General features: G+C 42.7%; 1 protein-coding gene across 1 annotated transcript in view; it reads right to left on the reverse strand.

Moving 5' to 3' along the window:
* DHX15 (DEAH-box helicase 15) overlaps positions 1-14,216 on the reverse strand; it is a 64,487-nt gene that overhangs the window by 18,886 nt on the left and 31,385 nt on the right. Inside the window, 5 exon segments of the mRNA XM_070756956.1 lie at positions 679-765; positions 1,649-1,816; positions 8,593-8,811; positions 11,093-11,252; positions 13,261-13,454. Of these exon segments, the coding sequence (XP_070613057.1) occupies positions 679-765; positions 1,649-1,816; positions 8,593-8,811; positions 11,093-11,252; positions 13,261-13,454 (828 nt within the window).

A 14,216-nucleotide genomic window follows, 5' to 3' on the forward strand; every position in this document is an offset into this window, starting at 1 on the left:
AGACGAAGATCGGGATTTCCCCGCCGCCCACGCAAAGGGGAAATCCCGGCTCCTCGCTGATGCGCCCGCCCGCCCACCGCCCGCCAGCAAGAGGGGGAGAGATAGAGAAAGAGAGAGAAGGAAAGAAAGAGATGAGAGAGGGAGGAATAGAGTGTGAGAGAGGAAGAAGCAAGATAGAGAAAGAGAGAGAGAAAGAAAGATGAGAAAGGAAGGAAGAGAGTGACATCATCGGGTGGAAAAATCGCGATATAGCGTTTCGCGAAGAACGAGATCGCGAAAATCGAGGGATCACTGTATTTATGCTGCCAAGCTTGGGGCCATTAGATCCTAGCCCCCTGGCCAACAAGTATTTTAGTATGTTTTGTTGAGTGAATGGTGATGAATGTTTTTAAACTATATTGGAGCTTTTAAAGTATTTTTAGTCATATTAATTAGATTTTTAGATGTACTTGCTATATTCTTTTGATATGTTGTGAGTCGCCCCAAGCCCTCGGAGAGGGGTGGAATACAAATCCAATAAGTAAGTAAGTAAGTAAGTAAGTAAGTAGGTAGGTAGGTAGGTAGGTAGGTAGGTAGGTAAGTAAGTAAGTAAGTAAGTAAGTAGGAGATAGGTGATAGAAATGATGAGAAGACAAATAGTAATAGTATAGATATATCTAAATATATAAAAATCTTTACCTTTTGTTTTGCAAAGCCGGGATCAATGACGAAAACCACACCATCTATTGTCAATGACGTCTCGGCGATATTAGTTGATACGACAACCTATCGGAAAATACAGGAGAGTTTTCTTGCTGCTCACATTACCCACGTAGGTTAAATACTGCTAGCACATAAAGATGACTTCATGGGAGTCATGCGCAATTTCCTTGCTTAGGATGTTCATCAAACAAGGTAGTGGGGGAAAAAACCCATGGAATAACCAAACAAGAAGATTAAAGATTAAATCTCACAATGTTTGACACTTACACTGGCTAGATATTCCTACACTGATCATGCTACCTTCAAAATACTTCATATTTCCATTTGGAATTCAGGACACTGTGAAATGCCCTAGCTCAGCTCCAATGTGCATGTGTGTGCCGGCCAGCTGATTTTTGGCTTGCACAGAGGCTCTGGGAGGGCATTTTTGGCTTCCAGAGAGCCTCCGGGGAGGATGGGGGAGGGAATCATTTGGAGCCTGGGGAGGGTGAAATACGAATCTACTGGGCCCACTAGTAGTTGGGAAACAGGCCGTTTCCAGCCTCCACAGGGCATCTGGGGGGCAGGGGAAGCTTCAAGGCAGGATGAGACAGATTCATGGATGCCAAATGCATCATAGGTGGTGATTGAAATGGATGTCCGAGTGCCACCTCTATGTTGGTTGAGGCAGGCAGGATTCCCTTGGGTACCATTTGTTGGGGGGAAAGGGAGGGTGTTGCCTTCTCTTTCTGCTCAAGATCCCCATGTACTATTGGTAGGCCACTGTGGGACACAGAAGGCTGGACTCGATGGGCTTTGGCCCGATTCAGCATGGCTCTTCTTAGGTTCTTAGAAGACCGCTGGCTTGGAAGAAGAATCAGCACATTTTATCCCTTTTTATTGCAAAGTCTTATTGAAATACGGTGCCAAAATCAGGAATGCCAACCCACAGCTTTCGCGAACTTGCCTTCCGTCCTATTGCACCATTTGGCTTTTTGGGAGGCGGGGGCTCAAAAATCCTCTGTTGTTGTTGGGGAGGAAGCGTGGAATATAACGGAATGATCTTAATGTCACCGACCTCCGGGCCCAGATCATCAATTTCACGCTTTATCCTCTTGCAGGCTTCATCTATCTCCTACACAGAAAAATCCATGAAAATGTTATTAAAATCAATCAATCAATCAAATCTATCTATCTACAGCCACACAGTTCATTTTAGAGTTGGGCGGCAGATAAATCCCATAAATAAATAAATAAAAATAAATAAAAGCCAAATACCACTCACTCGTCATTAGATTAGATTAGATTTATTGGATTTATATGCCGCCCCTCTCCGCAGACTCGGGGCAGCTCACAACAATAGTAAAAAACAGTACATAGTAACAAATCTAATATTTAAAAATATAAATTACAGTTTTAGATTAAAAAGTCCAAAAAAGAAACCCCAATATATAAAAAACAACACACAATCGAATCATACACAAAAACTACGTGGGCAAATGGGAGATGTTTCAATTTCCCCATGCCTGACGGCAGAGGTGGGTTTTAAGGAGTTTACGAAAGGCAAGGAGGGTGGGGGCAATCCTAATCTCTGGGGGGAGCTGGTTCCAGAGGGTCGGTGCCACCACAAAGAAGGCTCTTCCCCTGGGTCCCGTCACACGACATTGTTTAGTCGACGGGACCCGGAGAAGGCCAACTCTGTGGGACCTAGCCGGTCGCTGGGATTCGTGCGGCAGAAGGCGGTCTCGCAGATATCCTGGTCCGATGCCATGAAGGGCTTTATAGGTCATTAAGTCTCCAGAACTGTAAAGCCTACAAACTTTAAACTTGGCGCATGTGTTCCTTTTGGCTTCTAGGTGCTCGTTAAGAAAGGGTTTTTCGAAATGACCATCAGATCATTCGTTATTTTTTATATTATTATTAACACGCTCTGATAGAATAGAATAGAATAGAATAGAATTCTTTATTGGCCAAGTGTGATTGGACACACAAGGAATTTGTCTTGGTGCCGATGCTCTCAGTGTACATAAAAGAAGAGAGATGTTTGTCAAGCATCATGGGGTAGAACACTTAATGATTGTCATAGGGGTCAAATAAGCAATGAAGAAACAATCACTATTAATAAAAATCTTAGGATACAAGTAACAAGTTATAGTCATACAGTCCTAAGTGAGAGGAGATTGGTGATAGGAATGATGAGAAAAAACTAGTAGAAATAGAGGTGCAGGTGCTAAGAAGTTAAGACGTTCTACTCCCCCCCCCCCCGCCACCTGAAAATAAGCCTTGTTCGTTATCTGAACACCGCTTCTCATCCAGTGGGACCAGCCTTCAGAATGGCTTTGCCCTGACCAATCAGCTTGAGGAACGGGCTACACTAGGTGGATCCTGGCATGCATGCAAATTGACTGACCCGTTCCTCAAGCCGATTGGTCAACGGCAAACCCATTCTGAAGGCTGGTTCCACTCTAGGATGGAGAAGAACTCTGTTCCAACTGCCAGTGGGCGTGGCCAGCGAATGACTTATCCGGCCTGCGGGCTAGGAGTTTAAGAGATTCTACTCAATGCTAAGGAGTTCAATTCCATAGCGAAGCACGGGTATCCAGCTGCTAGTAAATAAATAAAAGTAATTGCTGTACAATTTTTTTAAAAAAAAAACAGCCCTCTTGCTTCAGAACTTCTATATACAGTAATACCTCATGATACGAACTTAATTGGTGCAAGGAGGAGGTTCATAAGACGAAAGGTTCGTAAGACGAAACATTGTTTCCCATAGGAAACAATGTAAAGTCAATTAATCCGTGCAACCAAAAAAACCCCCGCAAAAAACCGGCTTTCGGTGACTGCTGGGAAGCCGCGCGGCTGTTTTAAAAGGTGACAGCCGGCCTGGGGGGCTTCCCAGCACCCCCCCAAACCCGGGTTCGGGGTTCGGGGAGGTGCTGGCAAGCCCCCAAGGCCGGCTGCGACCTTTTAAAACACCCGCGCCGCTTCCCAGCTGTCTCCTGAAGCCGAACGCTAAAGCCGAACTTCCGCGTTCGGCTTCGGGAGACAGCTGGGAAGCGGCGCGGGTGTTTTAAAAGGTTGCAGCCGGCCTGGGGGGCTTCCCAGCAACCTCCCGAACCGAACCCGGGGTTCAGCAAAATTTTGCCTCTTCTTACGAACTTTGTTCGAGTTACGAACCGGCGTTCGGGAGGCTTCTGGGAAGCCCCGCCGCCTGGCTGTCACCTTTTAAAACAGCCACGCGGCTTCCCAGCAGTCTCCGAACGCCGGTTTGTAACTCGAAAAAAGTTCGTAAGAAGAGGCAAAATTTTGCTGAACCCCGGGTTCGTATCACGAGTTGTTCGTAAGACGAGGGGTTCGTATCTTGAGGTACCACTGTATACTGGTTTAATTTCTAATGGGATTTCCAACAGTCCAAGGGGTTTCTGTTTTTACATTAGGCAACGTAACCGCCTTATTTGTATTCAATGCCCTTTTTTCTTTTAGTCGTATTTCCTAATTAATTCTCGACAAATTGTACTAAAATTGAAATCTCTCACCCAGGAATATTAAACTGCACTCGTGACCTTTTCAATTTTCACGATCTGAAGGAAATTAATGCGCACGATATTTTAAATAAGCCAATTAAGCTTTAATGTCACGTATCACTAATGCAATTATAGGGGAAATTTGCTTTATTGTACCTAATGAGAACATGCACCTTTCACAGTATAAACAGAGTTGTTCCAAACAGAAGGCCTCTCCCTATTTAAATCAAGAGGACAGCCAGCACGCATTTTGAATTTCACAGGAAAACGTGCATCTTTCCAAGCGCTCCAAGCAATCTGAATCTCAAAACACTTGCCGCTTAATTAAATTATTCTTAAGAAGCCCAAGAAACAATTTCAACAAGTAGCTTCAGCTACTAACAAGAGTTCTTGTGCCACTTCCAAATAATTCACATTAAATGGTTGAATTAGCTGAATAGCAGTAGAACAGATCTATATTAGACAAAAATAATGGTAAGAAGAACTGTGAAGTACTGTATTCCCTGTACAGAATTGTCACGGAAACATATGACAATACTGTGAAAGGAAAGAGAAGAGAAGAGGAAGGGAAGAGGAGAGGAGGAGAGAGGAGAGGAGAGGGGAAAGGAAAGGGGAAAGGAGAGGAAACGAGAGGAAACGAGAGCAAAGGGCAGAAGAAACAAGAAAGGAAAGGAGAGAGGAGAGGAAGGGAAAGGAGAGGAAAGGACAGCAAAGGAGAAAGGAGAGGAAAGGAGAGAAAAGATGTGGGGAGAGGAAAGGAGAGAGGAGAGGAGAGCAAAGGGCAAAAGAGAGGAAAGGAGAAAGGAAAGGAGAGCAAAGCAAAGAGGAGATCAAAGGAGAGAGGAAAGGGTAAAGGAGAGAAGAGAAGAGGAAAGGACAGGAAAGGAGAGTGGAGAGAAAGGGAAAGGAGAGGAGAGAAGAGGAAAGGAGAGAAAAGGAGAAAGGAGAGAAAAGATGAGAGGAGGGGAAAGGAGAGTCAAGGAGAAAGGAGAGGAGAGGAAACGAGAGCAAAGGAGAGCGGAGAGGAGAAAGGAGAGGAAAAGAGATAAGAGGAGGGGAAAGGAGAGCAAAGGAGAGGAGAGAGAGGAGGGAAGAGGAAAGGAGAGAGAAGGGAGGAGAGGAAAGGAAAGGAGAAAGGAGAGGAAAGGAGAAAGGAGAGGAGGAGAAAGGAGAGGAAAGGAGGAATGGAGAGGAGAGGGGGGAGAAAGGAGAGGAAAGGAGAAAGGAGAGGAGAGGAGCAAAGGAGAAAGGAGAGCAAAGGAGAGAGGAGAGGAAAGGAAAGGGACAAAGGAGAAGAAAGGAAAAAGGAAAAGGAAAGCTGCTAATGAAAGGGCTAGTTGTAACTTCACACAAGCCGCCAAAGCAATACTAGCAGAATCACTGGGCTCTTCCAGCTGCTTAGCAACTTGAGAAGTCTGTTCCTACGGGAACACCTGAAGTCAGGCTTCGTTCCGTTAGGGAGAATGGAACGCAGCTAATTTTGCTTAGCTGTATTTCCTCGCTCTGCGTGGCTTGGTACTTTTCCACCCAGGGTGCCAAGCAATGGCGGAAAGCAACGCTAGCAAACCTACAAGTAGCTCTATTTGAAATTGTACAGGTGATGTACATAGGCCTAGGTGACCTCAAGGTGTTTCATGCATGCATAGCGTGCCCATATCCAGTCTCATGTATTCTGCTTGTAGCTGGCAAAGGACCAAACGTTCCAACTTTAGAGAACCAACTAATACGCTGGAGAAAAAAGGAATCACATTGTATTGTATTTATTATGTTGTACGCCGCCCTGAGTCGGCTGAGAAGGGTGGCATCGAAGTCTGATACACTACAACAGACGGTTTTTGTAAAAATGTGAAATAAGATTCTCTACAGCAGGATTTTAGAAACCGCTAAAAGTAGCAGAAGGGAAGGCTGTTTTTAATAAACCAATCCATCAATATGACAATAAAAGAACATTTTGTTGACAAACCAGGAGCAGCGCCTTCATGCCAACTTTTGGAATTTTTATACAAGAAATATTCTATATTTAAAGAGATATAAACACGGAGAATGCCGGCCTAATTCCACTATATGCTTTAGAGAACTAGCAAATTTCACCTTTGTCAAAGACAGAAGGGCTTAAATCAGCCTTGCTTCAGAAGTCAAGGATGGGTCTAATCTTTGACAAGTGAAAATTAAACTTAAATGCTGCAAATATTATTATTATTACCAAAGAAAACTACTTCATCTAATCAAAAGCTTTTTCAATTCAAAATTCTTGGTCACATCAACGAAAATTCTTGGTACGCACAGCCTAAAACCCCAAAGCCTTTTTTCACTGTGTCCTACAAAGTTGTATTTAAGGCATACAGAAAAAAAAATTCTCCAAATTTCCAGGCTCCTTACTAGCCCATCCGAATGGTGGTCAATACCATTTTCTTCAACGTCTGCCACCAGAAGTTGTGAATGCTCCAACACTGGAAGTTTTTAAGAAGAGAATGGACAACCATTTGTCTGAATTGGTCTAAGGTTTCCTGCCTGAGCAGAGGTTGGACTAAAAGACCTCCAGGGTCCCTTCCAACTGTTATTCTATCCTATTTTCTATCCTATTTTCTATTGTATATTCTATTCTATTCTATTCTATTCTACTCTTTGACAGCAGAAGTTTAAATAATATGAGTTAATAGAATAGAATTCTTTATTGGCCGAGGGTGGTAGGACACATAAGGAATTTGTCTTTGGTGCACAAGCTCCCAGTGTATATACAAACAGCAAAGTGATAAGTTATAAATCATAGTTATAAATCAATGTCGGTTGGCGGGCCCCAGGGGAAGAGCCTTCTCTGTGGCGGCACCGGCTCTCTGGAACCAACTCCCCCCGGAGATTAGAACTGCCCCTACTCTTCGTGCCTTCCGTAAACTCCTTAAGACCCATCTTTGCCGTCAGGCATGGGGAAATTAAACATCTCCCCCTGGGCACGTTTAATTTATACATGGTATGCTTGTGTGTGTGTCTGTTAGTATATGGGGTTTTTTAAATCTTTAAATATTTTAATTAATTGGATTATTATGATTTGTTTCACTTGTTGTGAGCTGCCCCGAGTCTTCGGAGAGGGGCGGCATACAAATCCAAATAATAAATAATAAATAAATAATAAATAAATAGTTACAATCGTTTATTGTAAGTTGCAAACAACAACTGATAAATTGTTAAGAAACCAATAGGAGAAGATAGCAAGAAAGGTGATAGGGTGGGGGGAAATGAGAGACAGTGCTATAGTAATTAAATGTTCACAGAGATGGCACGGGTGGTGGTGGTGTTTCTCTAATTGTTTTAGCCTGCATGCCCTATAGCCATGATTGAGAAGGCAAAGCCTTCCCTATATAGAAGGCAAAGCCTTGCCCTATATCAGTTCTAGCGTGCATGCGCGCACCAACCAGCTAATTTTCGGCCTTCTTTTCGACCATCTTCGCTCTCCCCAGGTTTCAGGGGAGCCTCCTGAAGTCTGGGGACGGCAAAAAAAGGGGGCCAAGCAGAAGTTCGGAAACTTAGTCCTGGTAGTGCTGCCATAGAATTTATCTTTTATTGCTGGTCATGTAGCTGGAATACTAAATACAATGGTACCTCTACCTAAGAACGCCTCTACTTATGAACTTTTCTAGATAAGAACCGGGCCTCTGAAACTGTAACCGCAAAAGGCAGGGAGAAGCCTCCGTGGGGCCTCTCTAAGAATCTCCTGGGAGGAAACAGGGCCAGAAAAGGTGGGGAGAAGCCTCCGTGGGGCCTCTCTAGGAATCTCCTGGGAGGAAACAGGGCCAGAAAAGGTGGGGAGAAGCGTCTGTGGGGCCTCTCTTAGGAATCTCCTGGGAGGAAACAGGGCCGGAAAAGGTGGGGAGAAGCATCTGTGGGGCCTTTCTAGGAATCTTCTGGAAGGAAACAGGGCCTTCATCCTCCCTGTGGTTCCCCAATTGCTTGCGTTATTTGCTTTTACATTGATTCCTATGGGAAAAATTGCTTCTTACAAATTTTTCTACTTAAGAAGCTGGTCACAGAACGAATTAAGTTCGTAAGTAGAGGTACCAACCTTCCTACATGAAAATCTTCCTGGTTCAAACTCACTAGTAACCAGTAGGGTTAATTAAGCCTTAAAACTTTGATAGTGGAAAAACCAGATTTTGTTACAGTTGGGAAAAATTAATGATTTATAAGCTTTTCAGATTATTCAATATCAACAGAAAGTTTATTGGATTTATATGCCACTATATAAAATATTATATAAAACCACTGCAAGTTGGAAGTATACAGACTTCATCAATACTAAGGCACTTTAAGCCGCAGATTCAAAGCAATGTGGAAAATGCAAAAACAATATACCACAGAAGGAAAATCTGACACTTGCAAAGTGTAACAATACCTCTTGTCCGGTAAGAAAAAGAAGGAGGTCTCCTTCCTCTTCCTCGCACATATGGATCTGTATTACTGTACGAATGGCCGCTTCGAGGTAATCCCGTTCTGGTTCTGGAGTATAAAAGATCTCCACCGGATGTGTACGACCAGGGATCGTGAGGAGAGGGCAGTTATCAAAATATATCTGAAACTTGCCAGCATCTAGAGTAGCGCTCATAACTATCACCTAAAAAACAGACACAGACAGACACACAGAAAGACGGGAATAACAAACTAGTTAGACCTTGTGGAACCAAGTCTCAAATTTCAAAAGTACAACATTAAAAAAGAAAGAAAGGAACTTGGTTGAAGGAAATTTTGGAACCAAATTCAGATCTGGATGGAAGAAATATTAGGTTATAAATTAGAGCGGAAACCTGAAATGTATTTACTAGGAATAGAGGACAACACAGTAAAGAAAATTATTATCTAATAATCCATATATTAACTGCAGCAAGATTGGCATTTGCGCAAATTTGGAAGCAAGAAAAGACGCCAAATGAAGAGATGGTAATTAAAAAAATATTAGACTGCGCTAAATTAAGCAAATTAACTTACGAAATGCAAAATCAACAAAATAAAAACTACTACAGAGTATGGGAAAAATTGTACAACTGGATCGAGAGAGAAAAGAGAAACTAGCAGTAAATGACTATTATGTACAGTAAATGGAATTGTAAAAAAATCAATTTATGTTTTATGTATATAGGGAAATGTAAATGTTTAATGTTAAATGTCTGTGTGTTGGTTTGTCAAAAAACTCAATTAAAAAAATTAAGAAGAAAAAAAAAAGAAACTTGGTTCTGCCGTTTTATGGCCATTTTAACCCTAGCCGTTAAGCGAACGTTGGAGCTGAGCTAGGGAAACGGCTTGCATGCCAGCAGATATGGCTCCACTTGCGACCTGTGGCACCCGTGCCATAGGTTTGCCATCACTGCCCTAAGGACTCTGGTAAGCTCACAATCAAAAAGAACAAAGATATCAATATTAAAATATCTAAAAAGACAATTTAAGACCCATAAGAAATGAATATAAATATAAATTAAACTAGAATGATTATAAAAGAAGGAAATGGCGAATGAATGGTGGTAGGCCCAGATGACGAAATTAGATTTTCAGGAGGTAGCATCAGATAAGTAGCATGTACCTAAAATAAGGAATTGTATGTTATAGAAATGATCAAAAACAACAAATTTAGAAGAGACGTCCCCGGTCGGACGTCTTCGTGACGTCAAAGCTCCGCCTATGGAATTCCCTATTGGGATTCCTCACCTTCTTTCTAGCCTCCAGATCGGCCGAAAACGCTGCCGCTGATCACAAAAATGGCGCTCCACCAAGTGGCGCCACCCGGCTGCAACCTTCTGAAACAGCCGGGCGCTTCTCGGCAGCCTCCAGAACCCAAGCCCGAACTTCCGAGAAACCCCCCGGCTGTTTCAGAAGGTGACAGCCGGGCGGCGGCGCTTCTCTGCGGGCTCCGGAACCCAAACCCAAACTCGAACGTCCGGGTTCGGGAGAACGCCGAGAAGCCCCCCGGCTGTTTCAGAAGGTGTCAGCCGGGCGGCAGGGCTTCTCGGCGGCCTCCCGAACCTGAACCCGAACCTGAACGTCCGGGTTCAGCGTTTGGGAGAATGCCGAGAAGCCCTCTGGCTGTTTCAGAAGGTGACAGCCGGGCGGCAGGGCTTCTCGGCGGCCTCCCGAACCTGAACCCAAACGTCCGGGTTCAGTGTTCGGGAGAACGCCGAGAAGCCCCCCCGGGTGTTTTAAAAGGTGACAGGCGGGCGGCAGCGGAGCACCATTTTGCAATTTTTTTTCTTTTTGCACGGATTAATCGCTTTTACATTGTTTCCTATGGGAAACAATGTTTTGTCTTACGAACGTTTCGCCTTATGAACCTACTTCCAGAACCAATTAGGTTCGTAAGACGAGGTATTACTGTATTTTTAGAGTATAAGACGCACCGGAATATAAGACACACTTTAGTTTTTGGGGAGGAAAATACGGGTGTGTGTGTGTGTGTGTGTGTGTAATCTGCCTACCATGTATTCATCTGACTAGCGTCCTTAATCTGGTCAGCTTCAGCACAGTATTTTATTCCCTAATTATGGCTGGAAAAATCTTATTTCAGGCAATTGGTGATGAAAAAAGACTTAAGGGCTGGGAGAAAACGTTCTTCAGAGAGTAGCAATGAAAAAAAGCCTGCAAAGACTTAAGGTCTGGGAAAAACATTCTTCGGAGAAAGTAGCAATGAAAAAAGCCTGCGAGCAGGAAGATTGTTAATGCCTTGTTAGGGCTGAAAAGAAAAAGCTTTTTTAAAAAAGCTACATTCAGAGTATAAGACACACCCAAATTTTCAACCTCTTTCAGGGGAGAGAACGGGGCGTCTTATACCTCAAAAAATACGGTACATTTTTCTTCTGCTGCTGGATTCAAACACCCCTCCCAACTCCGGCTTGATATATTCCACTGACCTTTAAATCCGATCTCTGTCTCACCACCTCCTTCAGGACTCCCATCAAAATATCCGTAGCCAGCGTTCTTTCGTGGGCCTCGTCAAGAATGATTACCCCGTAACGCTCGAGCAGCGGGTCATTCATCGCTTCACGCAGCAACATACCATCGGTCATGTACCTTGAGTGGGAAGCCAGCAGATGAATTCCAGAGTTACTAAGTTTTGCTATTTTTGTTTTCATTTAAATGTGTGTGTGTTGAAAAGTCGAGTCACCCTGGTATATGGGAGGAGCATACAGCTTCCTTTTTACCTCTCGGCCCCACAAGGCAGAGGCCCAGATTCAAATCCCAGTAAGGGTATGGCTGCCTGATGAGGGCAAATAAGCTCCAAATAGTAGTTTCCCTTGCTTTTCATTATCAGCAAAAATATGTTTTTGGAGTGGCGCAGCAGGTAGAGTGCTGTACTGCAGGCCACTGAAGCTGACCGTAGATCTGCAGGTCAGCGGTTCAAATCTCATCACCAGCTCAAGGTTGACTCAGGCTTCCATCCTTCTGAGGTGGGTACAATGAGGACCCAGATTGTGGGGGCATTAGGCTGGCTCTGTTAAAAAGTGCTATTGCTAACATGTTGTAAGCCACCCTGAGTCTAAGGAGAAGGGCGGCATAAAAATTGAATAAATAAATATATATATACATTCATATGCATACACATACACGCACACTGCTCAAAAAAAAATAAAGGGAACACTTAAACAACACAATATAACTCCAAGTAAATCCAACTTCTGTAAAATCAAACTCTGTCCACATAGGAAGCAACACTGATTGACACAATCAATTTCACATGCTGTTGTGCGCATTCAACTTTGTACAGAACAAAGTATTCAATGAGAATATTTCATTCATTCAGATCTAGGATGGGTTCTTTGAGTGTTCCCTTTATTATTTTTAGATATATATATATATATACATATAGATAGATAGATAGATAGATAGATAGATAGATGTATGTATGTATGTATGTATGTATGTATGTATGTATGTATGTATGTATATATATAGATGTATATGATATATATGATATATATTGGATTGGATACTGTAGCCTAGAGGATAATTCTCTGCCTTACAAGGCAAAGGTTGCAGGTTCAAGTCCCAGTGGGTATGGCTAGCTGATGAGGCGAAAATAAGGCCGAAATAGATCTATCCTAGTCTCCCTTAATTTTCAAATTCAGCAAAAAAAAAAACATGTGACATATATATATATATATATATATATATATATATATAGAGAGAGAGAGAGAGAGAGAGAGAGAGAGAGAGAGAGAGAGAGACAGACAGACAGACAGACAGACAGACAGACAGACAGACAGACAAAACATACATATAAACACACACACACATATAGACATGTGTGTGTGTTTGTTTTCGTAGATTTTCACGGGTACTTTGAAACTTACACAGGAAGAAACCCAAATATGCCAAGACCTACATATCGGTTGCGGTGTTAAGAGTTATCTCCTCTTGGATCTGGCAGCAAACAGTTAATTCAAGAAACAAAGGTTCAAACTTTGATTTGTAATATTTATTGGGAACGAAGGTAAAGGTACATCACAAGAATTGAAGCAAAGGTTTTTAGTTTTGAAAGGCACTTCCGAATTGTGTGCAGATTCGATAGCTGCCAACCCCTTTAAGGGAGTGAAGAATGATTCTATGGTCTGTATGCAGCGGGGAGTAAGCCCTTGCTCCTTATTCCCTTTGCAAATTTGAAAATTTAGCGACCCCATAATCCCTTGTGGGATGGAATCTGGGTAACTGATTTGGGCGGAGTATTTACTGGCCAGATGCCCTTCCTGTCACCAATGTGGAATTTTGTTCAGCAGATACATTCTCATTGTGTCCAGAGAGAGAGAGAGAGATTTGCCTCTACCTAGGATCGAACTCCTATCCTCCCGATTGTAAGGCGACAGCTTCACCACTGGTATGTCTGTGTGTGTGACTGTTAGCATATGGGGTTTTTTAAATATTTAAATATTTTAAATTTGTCTGATTGCTTATGATTTGTTTTTTTACATGTTGTGAGCCGCCCCGAGTCTTCGGAGAGGGGCGGCATACAAATCTAAGTAATAAATAAATAAAATAAATAAGGCCACTGCACCGCTTAAACACCTCAAGGTAATATACTTACTTCAAAATCGTTTTGGCGCTGCTGCAGTCTTCAAATCGGATAGAATAACCGACCTCCTGACCCAACATCACATCCATTTCATCCGCCACTCGCTGGGCCACACTCATAGCAGCTACTCTCCTGGGCTGTGTGCAAGCCACGCCTCTCTTTGGCCCCGGCAGCGACCGCATGTAGTCAACGCACCACTGCGGGATCTAATGTGGGGCAGAAGGAGGGAAGAAGAATCCCGGTTATTAAAAGGGATTAAGGAAGGTGTGATAGCTGGCTTTGAAGCAGAGGCAAACAGATCTGCTCCAACAATAAGGCTGTGCTACAGAAAGACCCATGAGAAAGCGTTAACTGAGGTCAAGTTTTATTTACACTATTAGTAAGTTAGAAAGCAACCGGCTGAAGCGATGAAGAAGACAAATGAAAGAGCACATTAAAATATGCCAATAGGCTGGCTGGGAATATATAGACACTGTAATAAAGGTTTAGAAGCGATTCATTTAACTCCATCTTTAATGACCAAAGATAAATATTTAACGCGCCACACGTAGTTATTGTTCTGTGGTCACCGAGCCTGAGTAACAAAGTACTCAAGAGTTTGCAATTCCATTGACCTATAGATTGCTTTAAAAAGGAAGCCGTAATAAATGTTATAAAGTCACTGCAAATAAACTTGCAAAAAACAAAACACCACTTTATAGAGGAGCATAACCAGACGGTATTAAGACACCATCCAAAAAGGCTAGCAAACATTTGTCAATGACATACATAGATAATAATATAACCAAATTAAGTAATTCAAAGCCAAAGCCTTAAAGAGATAGAGATAGAGAGATAGAGAGATAGATAGATAGATAGATAGATAGATAGATAATTAGTGAGATAGATTTTAGAAATAATAGAAAGACAGAGAGCTAGAGAGATAGTTTATAGTGAGAGAAGTATTAGATAGATACATAGAGGATAGA

The sequence above is a fragment of the Erythrolamprus reginae genome, chromosome 7 (assembly GCF_031021105.1).
Source record: "Erythrolamprus reginae isolate rEryReg1 chromosome 7, rEryReg1.hap1, whole genome shotgun sequence".
NCBI lineage: Eukaryota > Metazoa > Chordata > Lepidosauria > Squamata > Dipsadidae > Erythrolamprus > Erythrolamprus reginae.